At 41.7% G+C, this 21,624-nt stretch overlaps 1 protein-coding gene across 3 annotated transcripts in view; it reads right to left on the bottom strand.

Annotated features, from left to right (window-relative positions):
* Positions 1 to 21,624, bottom strand: part of WDR70 (WD repeat domain 70) — a 201,456-nt gene that overhangs the window by 167,072 nt on the left and 12,760 nt on the right. For 2 of the 3 annotated variants that reach the window (XM_040977475.1, XM_040977477.1), the window contains 2 exons: positions 18,830 to 18,950; positions 16,171 to 16,369 (listed from right to left, as the gene is read on the bottom strand). In XM_040977475.1, coding sequence (XP_040833409.1) covers positions 16,171 to 16,369; positions 18,830 to 18,950 — 320 coding nt within the window. The remainder of the gene's footprint in view (positions 1 to 16,170; positions 16,370 to 18,829; positions 18,951 to 21,624) is intronic. The other variant, XM_040977476.1, reaches the window with a different exon arrangement.

The raw sequence follows: 21,624 nt of genomic DNA, 5'->3' as shown, positions 1-21,624 counted from the left end.
AAAATCTGGAAAAACATGAGCTATTCTATCTGATGAACATCCTTACCATGTTGTCAGAAGACCTGTAAAACAGTGCCAACCTTTCTGAAGTCAATGGGTTAATAAAGTTGTAAGTATGTTAGTATAAACCACAGCAAAGTTGCAACAAAGATCTACCATCAAGACAGGAGCAGACTGTGAGGATTGTCAGAAAAAAAATGCCTAAAAATTAGTGCTAGTCTCACATTCCCTGCCCAAGTGCAGGCCGGCAGCATGGAGCAGCGTGCTCTCTTGTCCCCCACAGACCACAGAAGGGAAGGCAGAAACACAAACCCACTCCTCTTTCCCTTCCAATCCACTCCAACCCTGTTTGCAGACCACAAGTGTCTGTGATCCCCTCACCTTTTCAATAAACTTTAAAATGTTTTAAAAAGGAGTGTTATTTCTCTGATAAATTCCTGAGATATAGCTATTAGTACAGGATCAGACAAGCAAAATTACAGTTCTAATCGTCTAATGTTTGAGACACTAGTACTCCCCAAGATTTCCACATTGCATATGACCTGTCTCCCAAAAACTATACTTATCCTAGATTCCTTTGGCTGAGGGGAAAAAAAATTTGTGTAGTAGGAATATTAGCAAGGAAACGCAGTGGAAAACTAGCTTTATTCAGTCTCTTACAGGTAAGGATTTACAGTCATGAGGTCTGCATTCAATTCCAAGTTCTCCCACGTGTTAGCTCAAAGTTCTCAACTAGGAACAATTTCTCCTTCTACAACATTCGTCAAGGCCCAAAGATAGCTTTAATTCTGACAACTGGAATACTAGCTGCTAAAATTCAGTCATGCTCAGGACAGCCTCTCACATCAAAGGCTTATTTGTACTGAAATGGCAATGGTGCCAGGGTGATAAAAATGACCACTTGCAGCAGCTAGCATTGTCACATGTGACACAGCAAGTAAAGCTGCAGATGCAATGCTGGCATCCCATGTGAGCCCTGACTGCTCCGCTCCAATCCAGCACCCTGCCGATGGCCTGAGAGTAGTAGAAGATGACCTAAGTACTTTGGCTCCTTGTCATCCACAGAGGAAACCAGGATGAAGTTTCAGACTCCTAGCTTCAGTCGAGCCCAGCCCTGACCACTCAGCTACTGAGGAGTGAACCAGCAAAAGAAAGATCTTTCCCTATCTCATATTCTCATTTTCATTCTCTCTCTCTCTCTCTCTAGATCTCTGTAATTCTGACTTTCAAATAAATAAATCCTTTAATAAGTAAACACTGTATGAGTCCACATGTGAAGTACTTAGAGCAGCCAAGTTCATAAAAATAGAAGAGCAGTAGCTGCAGGGGTGATAGGAAATCGAACTGGCAATTTTTATAAAACAGGTAGAGTTTGATTTTGACAAGAATTTGATACCAATATTCAAGACAAATGTACAGCAGTCCTCTCTTATAACAAAACATCCACCCCAGTTGTTGACCTGGGTTCATGCCTTCTCAATTATGAAAATGTATAGTGATAGAGTACTGGGGTCTATCATATACAGATGTGGGGGAATAATGGAGCATGCATCCCTGCTTTCAGACAAAAGATAGATTCCCAATGAAACTGTTGGACACATGTAGACAATGGGATGCTGGACTGCCTGACACTGTCTGTAGCAATAATGTCAGGGTACACTTAAATAAGAGACTGATAGAATCATGATTCTGTATGAAGGACTACACTACTGTAGTAAAATGGGGAAAATCTGTCAGGGGGTGGGAGTTTGAGGGGGAATCCCAGCATATACGAAATTGTACGACATAATTCAGAATTCAAAATAAAATATATTTTAAAAAAAAATTCACCCCAGTGGATGTCTGATCGCAGACTATATAAAATCCTAAAATTTCATACTAAGCACATATCACACACTCTGGTCAAAATATTTTCAGTTTGAAATGCGACAACAAATCTAGCACAAATTTCCTGTTCCTTCACAATTTGGCAGAGATTCATTCACAGATCTCAGCACCCTCAGCACATATTTTTTCTATTCTAATTGCGTCAAGAACTCTCATCTTTTCACTTAAACAAAGCACTCCACTTGTGTTCCAGTTTCATGCTGAATCACCAGCATCACTATTCTTATGCTTTCGAACCACTACTACATAAAATAAGCTGCATAAACATAAGCACTGGCATACCAGAGCAGTTAATATGACAAGCAAAACTGTACTCGGGGACTACCAGGCAAGCAGCACAAAGGAATAATTCCCATCACAAAGGGCACACATCGTAAAATGATGTGAAAGAAACAGCATTGAACAGGTAATGCACTCAAGTTAGAATCTATGAATTATGTATTTCCAGAATTTTCTACTTAATATTGAGACTAAAACTGACCATGAATAACAGAAACCATGAATAAACTGGAGTAGCATGTGTTTAAAGCTAATTGTACACTTTAAAATGGTTAAAATAGTAAATTCTACGTGTTCAGGACAATTTTAAATAATATAATTAAGTACAACTGATTTGAACACAAAACGTTCTTCAACATACAAATGTTAAGCGTAAATACTTCAAAATAAGTCATTTATCAAATGTTTAAAACCTCCCTCTAAAAATCTAAAGTTATATGCTTAAAATACTGCAGGAAGAAAGGACAATTTTCTATCAAGTTCTCACAGCTGGTTCCAATTCTTCAATGGGTAGTATTCCCAAGCCACCACTAAATTATCTACAAGCCATTATGTCCTATTGCAAGCTGTAATTTTGTAGCACATTTCTGAGTAACAAGGGGTACAACTTAAGAGTACATTGTTAAATAACTTTCTTATTTATGTGATGGCTAAAAAAACTCAACAAAGCAAAATGTATTCTTCCAGATATCAAAATGTATATCTTTTAACAACTGTAGGCCCAGACCGATAGCTTAGCCTAGTGGCTATAGTCTTCACCTTGAATGCACCGGGATCCCATTTGGGTGCTGGTTCTAATTCCAGGAACCCCACTTCCCATCCAGCTCCCTGCTTGTGGCCTGGGAAAGCAGTCAAGGATGGCCCAAAGCCTTAGGACCCTGCACCCAAAAGAAAGACCCAGAAGAGGCTCAAGTCTCCTGGATTCAAATTGGCTCAGCTCCAGCCATTGCAGCCACTTTGGGAGCAAATCAGCAGAAGAAAGATCTTCCTCTCTGTCTCTCCTCCTCTTTGTATATCTGACTTTCCAATAAAAATGAACAAATCTCTAATAAATAAATAAATAAATATTTTTAAAAACTGCACTAAATTATCAATTAACAAAAATTTGATACCAACTATAATCGCACAACAATGGGAGGGAATGACACCATGGCATTTATGCCTATTAATACATGTGCTTCATGTGTTTTTTTAAATTTGTATTAATTTAAAAGGCAAGAAGACAGAGAGAAGAGCTTTGCAACCTGCTGGTTCACGTCTCAAATGCCAGCAACAACCAAGGCTGCACCAAGACAAATCCAGGAGCCAAGACCTCAATCCAGGTTTCCCATACAGGCAAGAGGAATCCAAAGTACTTGAGACATTTCCTGCAGTCTCCTAAGATGCACATTAGCAGAAAGTTGGAAACAGAAATGAAACCAAAACTAGAGCCCAAGCATTCCAATATAGCAAGTGGGTGTCCCAAGCAACATCTTCTCTGCTGTGCCAAATGCGCACCCCAACTTCACCACTTTCCTGCACACCCTTCAAATATCTATTTTAGTTCTCAGTCTTTGCTTCTTAAGTTTATACTTCTGGAAGCCAGACAGGACTCTGCAATTAACTTCACTTGTAACCTTCAAAAAGGTGTTTAGCTGCGTAAATAGAGCCTTAGGTTTTCCCCTTGAAGAGTTAAAGAAACTTGGTAAATCATGAGTCATAAAATTTCCTTTACACTCGCTCCCATTTGGAGCCATGGAGACCACTCTGTCACTTTAGAATTCCTCTCTGATTTCCATCATGCTCACTTCGCTTCACACCACTCATTACACACTCCTGTGACCTTCCTAAGTCACTTTTCATAAAAAACTCTCATTGGCTCTACACCACCTTTGCAGCAACCAATAACTTTCTATACCACTCATATATTTTTGCTTTACAAAGTTTTCTACAACACTCCATTCAACTACTGTCTCAACTTATACATCAGTAAAGTCTCAGCAATTTCTTATATAAATAAGAAAATTTCTTCATTAGAAGATAATAACCTCAGACGCAGTCTGATGACTCAATGGTTAAATCCTCATCTTGTAAACAACAGTATCCTGGGGGGGGGATGGGGGCGGGGCAGTTCATGTCCCATGTGCTCCACTTCCCATCAAGCTCCCTGATTATAACCTGAAAAGCAATGGATGATGTCCCAATGCCTTGGGACCTTGAACCGGCTTAGGAAAAACCACAAGCAGTTCTTGACTCCTGGCTTTGAACTGGCTCAGCTCCAGCCAACTGCAGACATTTGAGAGCTGTGAATGGGCTCAGCTCCAGTCCCTCGGACCATTTGGGGAGTGAACCAGCAGATGGAAGATCTTTCCATTTTTCTTTCTCTCTGTAAATATAACCTGCCTTTCTAATAAAAATAAATAATTTTTTTAAAAAAAGAAGATACCTCCAATGGTATACATATATAAATATATATATAATGTCTATATAATACAGCTATATTATAAAGCAATATTCTTGTCATTTACAGCAATATTTTTTCATTTACTTATTAATGTTTGTCTTTAAGAACTCATTCAGGGCCTGGCACTGTGGCCTAGCAACTAAAGTCCTCACCTTGCACATGCCGGGATCCCATTTGGGCACCAGTTCTAAACCAGGGAACCCCGCTTCCCTTCCAGATCCCTGCTTGTGGCCTTGGAAAGCAGTCAAGGATGGCCCAAAGCCTTGGGACCCTGCACCCGCATAGGAGACTTGGAAGAGTTCCTGGCTCCTGGCTTTGGGGCAGCACAGCACCAGCCATTGCATTCATTTGGGGAATTAATCATCGGATGGAAGATCTTCCTCTCTGTCTCTCCTCCTCTTTGCATATCTGACTTTGAAATGAAAATAAATAAGCCTTTAAAAAAAAAACCTCATTCATTCCCCTCACTAGGACAGTACTATCCATTCCAGGAGGGATCGAAAGGTAAGTGAGCTGAGACTGGTGCAGTAACCTAGTGGCTAAGCCCTTGCCTTGAATGCACCAAGATCCCATATGGTAACCAGTTCTAATCCCCGCAGCCCCACTTCCCATCCAGCTTCCTGCTTGTGGCCTGGGAAAGCAGTCAAGGATGGCCCAAAGCCTTGGGTCCCTGCACCCACATGGGAGACACAGAGGAGGCTCCTGGATTCAGATCAGCTCAGCTCCCTCCACTGTGGCTGCTTGGGGAGAAAATCATCAGAATGGAAGATCTTCCTGTATCCCCTCCTCTCCGTATATCTGACTTTCCAATAAAAATAAAATTAATCTTAAAAAAAAAATTGGTTGAGCTAATCAGAGACAGAAGTACCTCACAACAGCATTAAACAGCAGCAAACTGGCCTTTATAGGAACTTTTCAATATAAAATATCCTTCTCATATCTTCCTTCTCATTCCAAAGATTTGCTTTTACAACATCAAAAGAAGTGGAAAATTTCATGTTTTCCTAGGTCTTAGTTTCACCATTTCTCTTATTTCTGAAAAAGTCCCAAATCTAATCTGTCAGAGGCAGTAATATATATACCATTCTCACAACCTCACAAACTGGACCAATTATTCTCTCAGAGCCTCAAGCCACAGGGTAGACATTTGGCATAGCATTTACGATGCCACTTGCAATGCTTATATCCCATATCTGAATGCCTGTGTTCCAATCCCAGATCCCTATCAGATTCCAGATTCCTGTTAACATGGACCCTGACCAAAGCTGAAGTGAGGCAGGCCATGCCAGACCAGGTCGCAGCACCCAACCAGCACAAGCAAGACCCAAGCGGGGAGAGGACAAAGCTGGTAGGGCGATGTGGAGGGATCTCATCTGGATCACCACTGTCACTAAAGAGCATGAGCTGGGACTGGGGCAGACCAGACCGAACAGAGCTACATCACCTGTTGGCCTCATGTGAACGGACCAGGGAAAAGCCAGGCTGCATTGACTGTTCCTACCAGTGCAAGTATAAGTCAGAGTGGGTGTGGGTTGGTTGGGCTCTGCTGCAGCATCAGGTAGCAAACAGTAGTGGGGCGGGGGGGATGGGAGTTGATGCTATCAAGTCAAACTGCAGAAGAACCACCTGGAGAGTGTACAATCTAGATGTGGGGGTGGGCCCACTAGAGAAACAGTGGGCACCTCCCTCCTGCGTTGTCACTCTGTCTGGTGAGCTTGAGAACCAGGACTGGGCAGGCATGGCTAGACAGAGAGTGGTACCCATCGGCAAGTGTGTGGGCTGGAAAACAGGGCTGGTTGGGTTGAACTAGGCTTCAATGCCCATTGACTTGTATGTGAGCTGAATGGGATTTGGGACAGACTAGACAAGTCTGCTGTACATGCTGACAAGTATGGGAACTGGGGCAGAGAGTGGGCCTGGTGAGGATTATTGGGAGTCGCCCCAAGTAGGCTGCAGCTCCCTCTGGTTCACAGGACCAAGTGTGTAGTGGGCAGGATTGGGATGAGTTCCAATATCCATTGGTTTATGTAGAAGATGGGGCTGGAGGCAGAATTGACTCAGCAATTGCAACTACCAGCATATGCATAGGCTGACAGGGGCAATGAATCATGCCAGAACTGTACTGGAATACACACAAAAGAATCTAGTCTGGGATCACTTCAGACGAAATTTATTTGAGGATCTCCCACAATCAAACTGCTGGACTCACAACCCCAACCATGACAAGAACTGCAGGTTCCACAGTCTGACCGTGGAGTCCATGTGTCAAAGCTGAGCTGCCTCAGTGGTTCACAAAGAGCAGTGAACGGCATCCCAAGTGCACATGGAGAATAGAGCAGTACATTAGAGCCTGCATAGGACACCTGGTACCACAAGAGAGGACAGAACAAATTGGTCAACTACCCCAGCCAAGTGTTGGCAGTAAAATTCTGGGCAAGCAGAGACGCTAAGGTGGACTATGTCAACCAGTGTATTCTGAAGAGATTTCATCATGCTTGGAATGGCGAGATCAGCAGCAATTAGGAATTGTTTAACTATCGAAACTACTTGAGCAGGACCCTTGGAATATGGCCCGGGGATGGTTGGGAGGATGGGTGTGGCTTCTACCTTTGTCCCTTCCCTTCCTCCAGATACAGAAAGATAAAAGAGAATGTGGAAACAATGGTCTTACTTTCCTATAGCCCTTGACCCTTTGAGTCCTAATTAACTATGCAAAGATCACCAAAAATAAAAAAAAAATTAAGTCACAATTCCACTTTTACCTAGCCAAAATCTTATCCCATAATTAAATTTTCTCAAAAGTGTAACAATTAGCATGAGTTGTTTTTTTCTCAATTGTACAATCTTTCATTCAATAACCACTCAATATAATCATACTACGCAAAAAGACAAGGCAAGAAACTAGATTCTACTACAGTATTAAGAAGAAAAGATCTCGGATGTGAGGGTGATCTGGCTGCAACATCTGTCACCCCACTGATCACCAGGGTTGATTCAGCTGATCTGGCTGGCTAGGCGGGTGTCCCCTACCTCCCTCACCACTCCATGTACATCCTTCACGAAGTTGCGTGCTAAGTCAAAGAGGACGCCCATCCCTGCTAGAGGAGGCCCGGTCTTCAGTAGCTGCACTCCCTTGCTAGAACCTCCAAACAAGCTCTCAAGAAGAAACATCTCCTAATCTATCTAGTGTAGGTAGTTAAGGTAGAATAAGGAATAAAATCTAAATGGTGCAGAAGTTTCTTTTCAGAGGATTAGACAATGATGACCATTACACGACTCAGTGAATAAACAAACATACCTACATTCTATACTCAAAAACGGTGAACTTTAAGATGTATAAATTATAATCTCAATAGTTATTATAATAAAACACATAATAAAGGCAAATAATAAATCCAAAGATAGTCCAAAGAAGAGGTATTCAATTGTACCTCTGTGAGTCAGTGAAGGCTTTCATACAGAAAGTTCTCTTTTCAGAGAGAAAAAGTGAGATCCTGCACAATGACAAAGTTCTTCCTCAGTGAAGGAGACAGGACTGCCACAGACTGCACTCTGTAAGGGTCTCTGCTTACATAAACAGCCATTCGAACGGAGCTGTACCCAGGACTGGCCAGCATCCAGATGAGGCAAAGCATGTTGGAATGCATACCACAGTCACAACAAGGACTTCATACTTTGTACAGAGAGAGCACGAGGTAAGTGCAGGGCAGACAACCCTGAGAAAGACAGGTCATGATCAAGAGCAAAGCAGGCCAAAATGACTAAGCATGTGAATCTGGAATAGACCCTTGAATTTCAAGCCTGGCTCCACCGTAAATGGTAAATTATTGGGTGGCCTTGGGGAAGTCAATCAGTACTTCTAGGTGAACATCAGTTTCCTTGGCTGCCCCAAGAAGATAGTGGTACCTTGATTCCACAGAGGAACTGAGAGAACCAATTTATCTGGAGGGCTTGGAAAACTGCTGCACAAAAGGCGTAGTCACCATGCCACTAGCCACTAGCTGTCAGCATTATCATCTGAGTCTAAATGTGAGCACATGCTTTATGGTAAGTGAAATAAAAAAGGCCTACAGATATAAAACTGTGGGTTCACAATGATTTCCACAGTTACTGCAGCATCACTTTTTTATGATGGTGAAAACTAAAATAATGCCATTAATTTCTTCATTTAATCAAAAAAGCATTTAGTCCTGATATACAGCACACAAGGAAATGTGGGATGCCAAAGTGAATAGACTCCCTGATTTTAATCCAGATCAGAAGAGACAAAATTACCATCCAACAGCTGCCTGGTATATGCTATCTGAATCAACTTGGTGGTGTTTGTTTCATTTCAAATTCACAATTAGCTGCACTTTTAGCTTCTAGAACTCAGAAACAAATAGCATGAACATGCCTTCCCAAGTAAGGATCAAGGTCCACAAACTAATGGGAAAGATTTTGTTGGTACTGTTTTTAAAACTTTGTATCAGTTTGGTATCTCAAAAATATAAAATTAAGATATAAACTTTATAATCACAAAGAGGAAAGTACATAATTCTACTGAAAGGCAAATCATATCAATGTTGGCCATCATCTGTGACAGTCAAAGCACTTTCTAAAATATAACATTAAAATATTAAGAAATCTTTTCCAACAATCTCATAGGCAAATCTTGCACCTTTATATATGTAAACAGAAAGGGCAAAGGATCAAGGGAGCTGTTTGGCTTTCAAACACTGTTGTTTATATCTACTAAGCAGAAAAACTGATACATCTGGTTCGGTGGCTATTTTCAGTAACATTTAGAGAAGTACATAAAGTAATTATGTGATTTTGCTCTTCTTAGGAATACTTGGGTGGGGCCCAGTGCAGTGACCTAGCAGCTAAAGCTATCGCCTTGAATGCACTGGGATCTCATATGGGCCTTGGATTCTAATCACAGCAGTCCTGCTTCCCTTCCAGTTGGCAGCCTGGGAAAGCAGTCAAGAATGGCCCAAAGCCTTGGGATCCTGCACCTGCATTGGAGACCTAGAAGAGGTCCTGGCTCCTGTCTTCAGACTGGCTCAGCTCCAGCCATTGCAGCCACTTGGGGAGTGGATCACCAGACAGAAGAACTTCCTCTCTGACTCTCCTCCTCTCTGTATTTCTGACCTTGCAATAAAAATAAATAAAACTAAAAAAAAAAAAAAACCACTTGGGTGAGGGTGAAGTCTGGTGCTTTGGCATATCAAGCTAATCCTCTGCCTGTGGCACAAACATCCAATCTGAGTACTGGCTTATGTCTCAGCAGCTCCACTTCTGATCCAACTCCCTGCTAATGGCTAGGGAAGACAGCAGAGGATGGCCCTGCACCTGCATGGAAGACCTGGAAAAGGCTCCAGGCTCCAGGCTCCTGGCTTCAGATCACCTCAGCTCCAGCTATTGCAGCCATTTAGGAATTGAAGCAGCAGATGGAAGATGGATTGATTGATTGATTGATTGATCGATGGATCTCCTCCCCCTCTTCCCTTCTGCCAGTAATTCTGACTTTCAAGTACATAAATTAATGTGAAAGAAAGAAAGAAAGAAGAGAAGAAAGGAGAAAGGAAAGAAGAAAGAAAGAAAGAAGAGAAAGGAAGAGAAAGAAAAGAAAAGAAGAGAGAAAAGGAAAGGAAAGGAAAGAAAAGAAAAGAAAAGAAAAGAAAAGACAAACGAACAGAACACTTTGGAGCATGTGTGTTGTGGTGTAGTGGATAAAAGCCACTGCCTGCAATGCTGACATCCCACATGGGTGCCAAAAGTTGTACATGCTCTACTTCTCATTCCAGTTCTCTGCTAATGGCCTGGGAAAAGTAGTGGAAGATGATCCAAATGTTTGGGCCCTTGCTGTGGGCTGTTCACATGACACCAGGATGGCACTTCTGGCTCCTGGATTCAGCATGGCCCAGTGCTGCCCACTGCAGCCTTCCTGGAAGTAAACCAATGGATAGAAGGTCTTTCTCTCTCTCTCTCTGAGTTTAAAAAATAAATCTTCCCAATTTAGAAAGCACAAACTAAATTTCAATGAAAGGCTCAGAGGGAAGAGAGTAATCATGACCACAGTCAAGGACAGCCACTCAAATGTTCCTCTATGTCACTGTGAACTCAGTAGTGAAAGAGACAATGTGACTGCTCCCAGAGAACTTGCATTCTTGAGAGACAACCAGCCAATTAACAAAAGTGTCAGAGCCACACACCACAAAGCGACAACACGAAACCAGTGCAGTGCGTGGGGGTTATTAGAGAAGGTGTTCAGAGAAGATCATGCCTGAGCAACAATCCCAGGAAAGGGTAAACAGAAAGACTCCCTGTAGAAGCAAGCGCAGCTGTTCAAAGAAAAGCAGAAAAGTCGGCGTGGCTAGAGAATGAGACAGGGAGTGGAAAGGGATTTAGTCAGTGGGACTTGCAGAGGCCAAGTCATGTAGGACCCTAGAGGCCACAAAGGCCAGAGCTTGGATTTCTTGACAGTGTGACAGGAAAACAAAAACAGAAGGCTCAGAGCAGGGAAGTGACAAGACCTGACATATTTTTAAAACTCTGGGTTACACTGATAAGCAGAAATAAATGTTATTTGATGTTATAAATACAAATCTTAAATCATGAAGAATCTATCCTTAAAATTATTGCCATTAAAATGCATTCTGTATAGGTTTTATACAAAAAGGTTTAAGAATCTTTAAATATCTGTGTCACAATTCTGCCAAAAAGATTTTAAAACTATCCCAACAATAATCTGAGCCTCAAACTTACTTGTCTCAATCTGTACTAGACATTATTTATAAAACATTGGATTTGGGGTTGTTTTGTTTTTTTCTCCCACTATAGACAAGGAACCGTTGGGGGAACAATGGATTCTTGCCAAAATGCTTCTATTGCCCCCTAGTGCCCATTCTAAAGAATGAAGACCTTCACATAACAGCAGCTTGGAACCAGGAACAAATCACTAAATCTTGGAATAGAGCTTCTAGCATCCTCTGCTGACAAAATCTTGCAGGTGTAATTAAAGTGCTGTTTTAAACAGTATTAATTCTCCCCTGAAGAGAAAATCATTAAGCTTCTATACGCTATTTGTTTTAAGCTTTACTTCCCAGGCAGCTTCAATTAAACTAAAAGTGGGCAATAATTAAATATTGGTAATACTGATGAGAGCAATAAACAAATAGCAATTGCCAGTGGCTAATATGCCAGCCCCTGGGTTAACTGCATGTGAATCATCTCATTGTTACCAAGTCCTTGTACACTAACACAGATTTTTGTTCCACTTCTAACTCTTCAAACATTCCCTATATAGGAGGGCAAGAGACTGACTGATACAGGTGGTTGGCAAGAACCATGACTGAGAGGATGAGACACCTCAGCCCAGGAGACAGGGCAGCACAGTGGCAGCCCAAGCTTGGACTCGCCCCTGCAGAACGTGCCAGCCAGGGAGTCAGACAAAGTTCATGAAAAACAGGTGCTCTCAACTAAAAAGCCACTGCTACAGCTAGCCTTTAGTTACAGTCATAAAAATCTAACTCCCAGCTTTCTGCAGTAACAGGAACCAGAACAGCAAGGATAATAAAAATCCTCAATAATCCCAAAGTCTCCATTTAATTATGTGTTACAATCTTCTTTACCTTAAAAAGACTAAGGAATAGACATTTGGCCTGAAAGCTCAGATGCAGCTTGCAGTGCCCATGTACCACGTTTTAATGTCTAGGTCTGGAGATCTATTCTCAGTTACCGTTTTCTGCTAATGCACAACATGGGGAACATGAAGCAATGGCTCAACTAGTTGAAGCCCCTGCTACCAACACGAGACCCTGAATTGAGTTACCAATCCCCAACTCTGTACTAGGCATCTGAAGTGAACCAACAGCTTGGAAAGCTCAATTCTCTCTCACTGCCTTTCAAATAAATCAAGTAATTAAAAAAAAAAAAAAGAAGCATACACAAGAATGGTTTTAAAATACTTTTCACCTTTCTGACTCTTTGCTTCTAAATTTTTGTTACTTACAGTTCCAAGAAAAATAACAAACTTTCAAATCTATTTGAAAACACAATTTTACTACCAATGTAGATAAGTAAAAATGGAAAAGAAAATTAAAAAGCTTGTCATCAAGAGAAATTATGGTAAACATTACAATAATAAGCCAGTGACTTCCACTGTAACACTAAACACAATAAGCAACCAGTAACTGAAATAAAATGCATTAAAAAAAATCACATTCAGGTATTACAGTATATGTCTACTAATATGTATTTGGGAAATTTTCCTTCTAATTCTAGGGGCAAGTGTTTGGCACAGCACACAGGACACCACATGGGATGCCTGCATCCTAAGCTAGAGAACCTGAGCTAAGTCCTGGTTCTGCTTTCAATTTCAGCTTCCTACTAATGCACACCCTGCAATGCACAGGTTCTCTGGACCCTGTCACCCAGGTGGAAGACCTGAACTGACTCCCAGGTTTATGGCTTCACCTAGACCAGTACTGACTGCTGTGGGCATTTGGGGAGTGAACCATCAGATGGAAGGGCTCTCTCCGGCTCTCTCTCTTTTGTCTTTCTGACTGCTAAATAAGTTTAAAAAAACACACAAAGAAGAAGAAAATTTTATGATTCACCTATTTTTATTTGAAAGGCAGGGTTACAGATACAGACAGAGCTCTTCCATTTGCCGGTTCACTTCCCAAATGGCCACAACAGTTGGAGCTGCACTGGTCCAAAGTCACGATCTGGGTTCCCCATCTTGGTGCAGGGGTTCAAAAACACAGGCTAGTCTCTGCTGCTTTTCCAGGCCATTAGCTAGAAGCTGGACTGGAAGTGGAGCCACCAGGACTCGAATCAGCACCAAAACGGGATGCTGGCACCATAAGCAGAGGCTTAGCCTACTACACTTTTTGTCACATCCCCTTTGTTTTTTTAAAGATTTAGTAAAAAAATATTTTTTTCAAGATTTACTTATTTTCATTAGAAAGACAGATTTACAAAGAGGAGAGACAGAAAGACAAAGACCTTGCATTTACAAGCTCACTCCCCAGATGGCAGCAATGGCCAGAGCTGGGCCAATCTGAAACTAGGAACCAGGAGCCTCCTCCAGATCTCCCATGTGGGTGCAAGGTCTCAAGGCTTTGGGTCAACCTCTACTGCTTTCTCAGGCCACAAGCCGGGAGCTAGAGGGAAATGAAGCAGCTGGGACATGAACCAGGACTGATAGGGGATCCTGGCACATGCAAAGTGAGGATTTATCTACTAGGCTATCATGCCAGGCCCTACAATTTTTTGTTAAAAGACTGATTTCATTTACTTAAAACAGAGAGAAGGGAGAAAAAGACCTTCCACTTACTGGTTCACTCCCCAGTGGCAGTACCAGCTAGAACTGGGTCAAAACAATTCAGGAGCCAGGAATTTCAACTGGTCTTGTGAGAGCGGCAGCACCCCAAGCACTTAAGTCATCGTCAGTTGTTTTCCCAGGTACGTCAGCAGGGACTTGCTTCAGAGGCAGAGCAGCTGGGGCTCCAACCAGTACTGATTTGAAAAGCACATTGTGCCACAGCACCAGCTCTGGCATCTCCACATTGTAAAGCTATCTGCATTATCCACCATCTCTACACTAACCTGAAACACTGGTGGTATTTTAAGTTAGAAAAATAAAAGGAGAAGAACAAAAATAAAGGAATTCTCAGGACTACTTTGTCTGCCCTCTAAAAGTTGAAGAGTTAACTTAATCTATCAAGCTTTGCAATACCAATTAGTGCACACTTGTAAAACAGAGTTGTCACAAACCACTAACAGCTTTGTCTTAATTTCCATATAATTTTAGCAATATTTTCTTTTAACTACATTTATGAAAGACACGACATAACCATGAAGAAAAAAATTTGTTTCAAAAAAGAACTACTGCGCATGGACAGGCTCTGGGGTATGCCAGTCTGGGCTATATTCCACCACCCACCAGTGCTTGTGACAGCCAGAGTGTGTTTGGGACAGGCTGGGCTAGGTTTCCATTCCCACTGCGTCAGGGCATGGATTAGGTTTGGTCGGGCTGTAACACCCAATAGTAAAAACCAGATTTGCAGGTGCCCTGGCACGGTGGCCTAGCAGCTAAAGTCCTCGCCTTGCACCAGGATCCCATATGAGTGCCGGTTCTAATCCCAGTGGCTCCGGTTCCCATTCAGCTCCCTGCTTATAGCCTAGGAAAACTGGAAGAGCTCCTGGGCTCCTAGCTTCGGATAGACACAGCTCTGTCCATTGCAATCACCCGGGGAGTGAATCACTGGGTGGAAAAACTTCCTCATGTTCTGGATCTAATCTCATCCTCGTTATCTCTCTACTTTCCCCTAGCAGAAAATATTCACACACTATTCACATGACATGTCACCATTCCATCTGTACCTGCATACACTTTAGGTTTTGCTAACATGATTTCTTCATTTATTCACTGTGTTTGATTGATTTATTGTATTTGAAAGACAGTTTTCAGAGAGAGGGATAAACAAGGAGATATCGGGCCCGGTGGAGTGGCCTAGTAGCTAGGGTCCTTGCCTTGAACACGCCAGGATCCCATATGGGCGCCAGTTCCATGGAGGCTCCACTTCCCATCCAGCTCCCTCCTTGTGGCTTGGGAAGCATCAGACGGAAGATCTTCCTCTCTGTCTCTCCTCTTCTCAGTATATCTGACTTTGTAATAAAAATAAATAAATCTAAAAATAAATCTAAAAAAAAAATTTTAAAAAAAGGAGATATCTTCCATCTGCTGGTTTATTCCCTAAATGGCTATATTTTCTTCTTATTTTTTTTCACTTCTACTATTTTGGAGGTTGTATGTTTTCTTTATAAATCTTCAGGCAGTTACTCTAAAAAAAAAATTGCAACTTGCATACTGCATTTAAATTTATCTGAAGTTAACTGAATACCTAGCCTACTCCCAAACAATATAAAAACCTCAATTTATTGAGCTCTTGGAGTGCGTAGTTGATAAGTGGTATCTCTACCACCTGGAACACCCACATGAGGAATGGAGGGTTCCAGTCCCGATTCTGGCGTTTCACTAACGCCCTCTATGTAGGGCAGCATGTGGCAGCCGAAGCAGCTAGGTCCCTGACATCCACATGGGCACCTGGAATGAGTTCTTGCTTACTTTGCCCTGGCTCAGCATCCGGAGAATGAAGCAGTAGATTGGCGTTCTCTGTTTCTCTGCTTTAAAACCACTTAAAAGGAGGAGGGGAAATGAAGTCTGATTGCACTGATAGAATCTTCCACTTCATTGTAGATGATAATTACAGATGTTTGTTTTTAAATCTCCCTGAATGTATTCAATATTATTATTTACATTCAATGAATATATAGGTATAACAAAATATTTTATCCATTTCTATTTATCATATCACTTCCTTCTCTCCATTGACTATTTCCGGTTCTAAAGTTCTTTCAACAAGGGCTGTCAAAAGCTAATCCAGATTGTTTTTCACTTTTTTCTAATTTGTTCTCTTATGAGAATGATATAGTAGGAAACTGACCACTCTACAGCTTTAAAGATATTCATTCCTCCAAGGAACTCTTAAATTACCACTAAGACTTACTTCTTCTTCATCATCTCCTTCATCATCACCATCATCATCATTGTCATCTTCATCACAAAGAGGTGGAGGCAAAGGACCCAGAATATCTTGTTCCATTAGATGATCTGGCTCCCCTGCCACTTTAGGAGGCAAGGGAGGGCCAATTAACTCATCATCAGAAGAATCCGAACTGTCTTCACTTTCACTACTGCTTGTGTCCCTGAAAATACAGAAATAAACTCTTACCTCTGCTGCAACAAAGACACACCCTGGAGAAAGTACTGCTTTCGAAGGACAATCTGCCTTTCCTTTCCACAACAAATGGGTTTCTAGTGTTGTCAAGGATTACTGCGTATTTCAAAGGCTAAAACATTCCAAAGTTTAGAGGTGAGCACTACGGCACAGCAAATGAAGCTGGTGACCTATGGCACAGGCATCCCATGCAAGTTGGAAATCCAGCTGCTCTGCATCTGATCCAGCTCCCTGCTGATGGCTTGGGAAAAGCAGCAGAAAATAACCTGAGTGTTTGGGACTCTACAGTCATATAGGAGCAGTGAGGGAAGCACCTGGCTCTTGACTTCAAATTGGCCCATCTCTGGCCACTGTGGCCATTTTGTTCATTTATTGGATCCAGCACTATGGCTCAACAGCTTAATCCTCCACCTGCAAGCACTGACATCCCATATGGGCATCAGTTCATGTCCAATATGCTCTACTTCCCATCCAGCTCCCTGCTTCTTGCCTGCAAAGGTAGCAGAGCATAATCCAAGTCCCTGGAACCCTGCACCAGGAGGCAAGCTCCTGGCTCCTGGCTTTGGATCAGCTCAGCTCTGACCACTGTGGCCATTTGAGGAATGAGCCAGTAATATTTCTCTCAGTCTCTCCTATCTAGAAATCTGCCTTTCCAATAAAAATAAATAAACCCTTTAAAAATTTTTATTTACTTATTCAAAAGATCAATTGAGAGAGAAGGAAAGACAAAGAGAAAGGGAGAGAAGAGAGTGAGAAACATCTGCCACCCATTGGCTTACTCAGCTGGCTGCATCAGCTAGCACTGGACCAGGCTAAATTCAGAAGCCAGGAGTTTTATTCTACTCTGACATTTTTGGCTGCAAAGAACCAAAACAAATGATAGTGAAACATTTGTTTAAAGATACTTTCATTCTGAATGAATATTTTATTTAGATTTTTTATTTATTTATTTTAAAAGTTACTAAGAGACAAAGATGTCTTCCATTTACTAGTTAATTTTCCAAATGGTTACATTGCCGAGGGCTGCACCAGGCTAAAGCCAGGAGCCATCAGCTTCTCCCAAGTCTCCCATATAGTACAAGCACTTGGGCCATCTTTCACTGCCCTCCCAGGTGCATCAACAGGGAGCTAGGTAAGAAGTAGAGCAGCCGGCTCTCTTTCTTCTGCAGCCCTTCCCCACTTCTCTCTCTCTCTTTGTTTCTCACCACCTATGCTCATTCCTGCCCCACTGGAATAAAATCTCCTAACATTATTAAAAAAAAAAAAAAAAGGAAAGTAGCCAGGTCTTGAGTCAGCACCTATATGGGTTGCTGCCTGTGTAGTTGATTTAATCTATTATGCTACAATACCAGCCCCTCATTTTCTTTTCTAAAATCAATTTCCATGAAGAACATTACCCAAAAAGCTTTGTAAAAACTTGGGGGAAATGGACAAGACATAAATGTCTAAATCAACATGAGAAAATGTGCAAAGCTGTGCAAATCTCTCTTATTTTACATGGTTATATCCTACCAGAAACAAATATTGACTTAAACATTATCTAGAATATTTTTTGAAACTCAACCCATTAAATGACAAGTTATTTTCATGTCCTAGGAATACACACTGCCTAAAATAGGAATAAAACCACACAACCTTTTAATATCAAGAATTTTGACTCGGGCCTGGTACCATGGCCTACTGGCTAAAGTCCTTGCCTTGAATGCACTGGGATTCCATATGGGCACCAGTTCTAATCCCGGCAGCTCCACTTCACATCCAGCCCCCTGCTTATGGCCGGGGAAAGCAGTCAAGGACAGCCCAGAGCCTTGGGACTCTGCACCCTTGTGGGCGACCCGGAAAGAAGTTCCTGGCTCCTGGCTTCAGATCAGCGTAGCAGCAGCCGTTGTGGCCACTTGGGGAGTAATTCATCATATGGAAGACCTTCCTCTCTGCCTCTCCTCCTCTCTGTATATCTGACTTTTTAAATAAAAATAAATAAACCTTTTTAAAAAATAAAGAAAAAAGAATTTTGACGGCATAGTGCTAGGAATATCTAGAAAATTATACTGCAACAAAAACTTTCAAAGAAAATCTGGTGGGGCCAGCATCATGTCACACTTGGTGAAGCCTTCACTTGTGGTGCCAATAACCCATATCGGTGTTGGTTTGAGTCTCATGTGCCCCACTTTAGACTCAGCTGCCTCATAATGTGCCTGGGAAAGCAGAGGAGGCTAGCCCAAGTCCTTGGGCCCTTCACCCACATGGGAGATCAAGAAGAGGCCCCAAATTCCTGGCTTTGGACCAGCCCACCTCAGGCTGTTGCAGCTATCTGGGAGTGAACCAGCAGACTCAAGATGTCTGTCTCTACACTCTCTGTAAGCCTGCCTTTCAAAAATAAATAAATAAACAAATCTTTCTGGAAAAACAAGCAAACAAAAAACAGTACCTGGAAGATGCTTTTGAGCAATCTCTAACTGCATTTGAACTTGAAGATGTTGGTTCAGTATCTTCATTTTGTCTTCTTAATTCTTTCTCTCTGTTCATTTCTTCCTCTTTTTCTCTTGCTTCTGAAAAGATAAAAGAAAAATTTCCAACACTTAGAATTCAGAACTTGTTAGTATTAGAAATGCTGAAAATTAACCATCAGAAAGATATTAACATACAGTGCCACCAATAGCAGCAAAGAGCTACTAACCAGCAGCCAAGCCGTTGTGAAAGAACATTGCAGTATCACAAAGGTTAAACACAAAATGACCATCTGATCCAGCAATCCTTTTCCTGGGTATGTGTCCAAAAAAACCACAAGCAAGGTTTCAAAGACATCTTTGCACACTCATGTTTAAAACAGCACTATTACGATGGCTAAAACATGCAAGACATCAAAGTGTCCATCTATAGACAAATGAGTATGGGAAGGGTGATACAGCCATATGATGCAATACCAATACCATCCTAAAGAGGAAGAAATTCTGCTATATGCTATAACTTGGCCCAACTTCAAGGACACCAAACTAAATGACAGTTATCACATGCAGTAACTGAAAATGGTCAGAGACAAAGTAGAATAACAATAATGAGAGTCGTCTTAAGTGAGTATAGAGCTTAGTTGTTTTTTTGTTTTGTTTTGTTTGTTTTTATAAAACCAGTACATAGCATGCCAGTATCCTATATAGATGCTGGTTTGCATTCCAGTTATTCCACCTCCAATCCAGTTTTCTGCTAATATAACTGGGAAAGCATAGGAAGATGGCTCAAGTACTTGAACCGGGCTCCTGCTTTGTCCTGGCCCAGCCCTGGCTGCTGCAGCCATTTGGAGAGTGAATCCTAGGATGCAGGATCAATCTAACTCTATCTCTGTCTCATCTTCTCTGCCTGTAACTATAATAGAAAATAAAGAGGAGTCAGCTCCCTGGCAAACAGGCTAAGACTCCATCTGTGGCGTTGGTATCCCACAAGGTTACCAGTTCAGCTGCTCCACTTCTATTCCAGCTCCCTGCTTATGGCCTAAGAAAATAGCAGAACAAGGCACAAATCCTTGGGCCTCTGCACCTATGTAAGAGACCTGGAAGAAGCTCCTGGCTCTTGACTTTGGATTACCCCAGCTCTGGCTGTGGTGGTCATTTGGGGAATGAACCAGCACATGGAAGATCTCTTCCTTTGTTTCTCCTTCTCTCTATAACTTTGCCTTTCAAAGAAAAATTAAGCAAATTTTTAGAGACATATATATATATAATATTATATATATATAATATATATATAATATATATATATATAATAAAGGTTAACTATTAACAGACATACTAAGCAAAATCAGCCAGAGTGAATAATATGTGAATTATGATGGGGTCTGAATGGTTGCATGACAAGCTAATCCCTTTACCTACACAGCCATCTGCAATGCTGGAGCGATCCAGCTCGCTACTGATGGTCTGGGAAAGTAGCAGAGGATGGCTCAAGGCCTTGGGACCCTGCACCCAGGAGCAGCTCTAAGAGACACAGAAGAATTTCCTACATCCTGGGTCTGGAATGGTTCAGCTCTGGCCATTGCACCCATTTAGGGAGTAAATCAATGGATGGAAGATCTGTCTCTACCTCTCGCTGTACTCTTACTAAAAGTAAAATAAGTAAATCTTTAATATTTACATAAACTATGAAGAGACAATGTAAAGTCAGGTCACATGTAAAAATGAAACATTCAAAGATAAGATTTTAAGTAATTCATTTTTAATTTTTAATGCTTTCAAGCCTAAATCCAATACTCTATTTTTCATAATTCCTGAATTTTCTACACTGGCTTTTTAGTAAGAGATCACAGAGTTGTTAACTTTGGAAAAACTATAATTACCAATTTTTTAATAAATTTTTTCCATTGATAATATCAAACCACTGAGAAGAGGCCATAAGGAGTGAAATTCTAGGAATAGCTTCTCAATTGCCACAGTCCTCAATATTCAGAAATAATCTATAACATCTTCTTCCTTCATTAAAATATGAAACATAATACACTGAAAATTAAGTAGTCCCAGAAGACATTTACCAATTGGAATGGGTCTTTCTGTTGCTAAGAAGCTGAGGATGAGCTGTGAGGAAGTGGGACATGTCTTTAACATCAAACACACAGATAGACCCTTTAGGAAGAGCTAAGTAAGGCATCAATCTGCAGCTGCAGCTCCTATTGGTCAGTCTATGCTCCCCAATGGGCTGCAGCGGGTCAGCAGCAACAGCACTGTACTGATTAGAGGTTGGACGAAGTCAGAGATGCAGTGTTCAGATTAAAGACAGCCTGCGCAGCTCCAACCTCACTCGGCTTTTTCAGTGTATCCTCTACATCCTCTCGAGGGAGAGTGGAGGGCATTGAACCTGAGGGATAAGCTTCTCCCTCAGGTGTCAGGGCCATTTCTGTTCTTAATCAGGAAAGGATACTGAAGCAGATGTTATTAGCAGACTATTTCACTGGTGTTCTCTTCGTATTTCTCGCTAGGAAAATGACAATTTCCAGAGGCAGCACTGTGGTGGAGCAGAATAAGCTGGCACCTATGACACCAGCCTCCCATCTGGAACATCAGCTCACGAACCAGATGTTCTGCTTCTGATCGAGTTTCCTGATAATGCACTTGGGAAATCATCACAAGATGGCCCAAGTACTTGAATCGCTGCCACCCACATGGGAAAGCCAGATGATGTTCTGGGCTCCAGGTTTTGGCCTGAATCAACCCTCACCATTGCGGCCATTTGAGGAAT

This window comes from Ochotona curzoniae, unplaced genomic scaffold (assembly GCF_017591425.1).
Source record: "Ochotona curzoniae isolate NIBS_2020 unplaced genomic scaffold, NIBS_Ocur_1.0 contig_2754, whole genome shotgun sequence".
Taxonomy (NCBI): domain Eukaryota; kingdom Metazoa; phylum Chordata; class Mammalia; order Lagomorpha; family Ochotonidae; genus Ochotona; species Ochotona curzoniae.
This window is presented reverse-complemented; position numbering and strand designations above follow the sequence as displayed.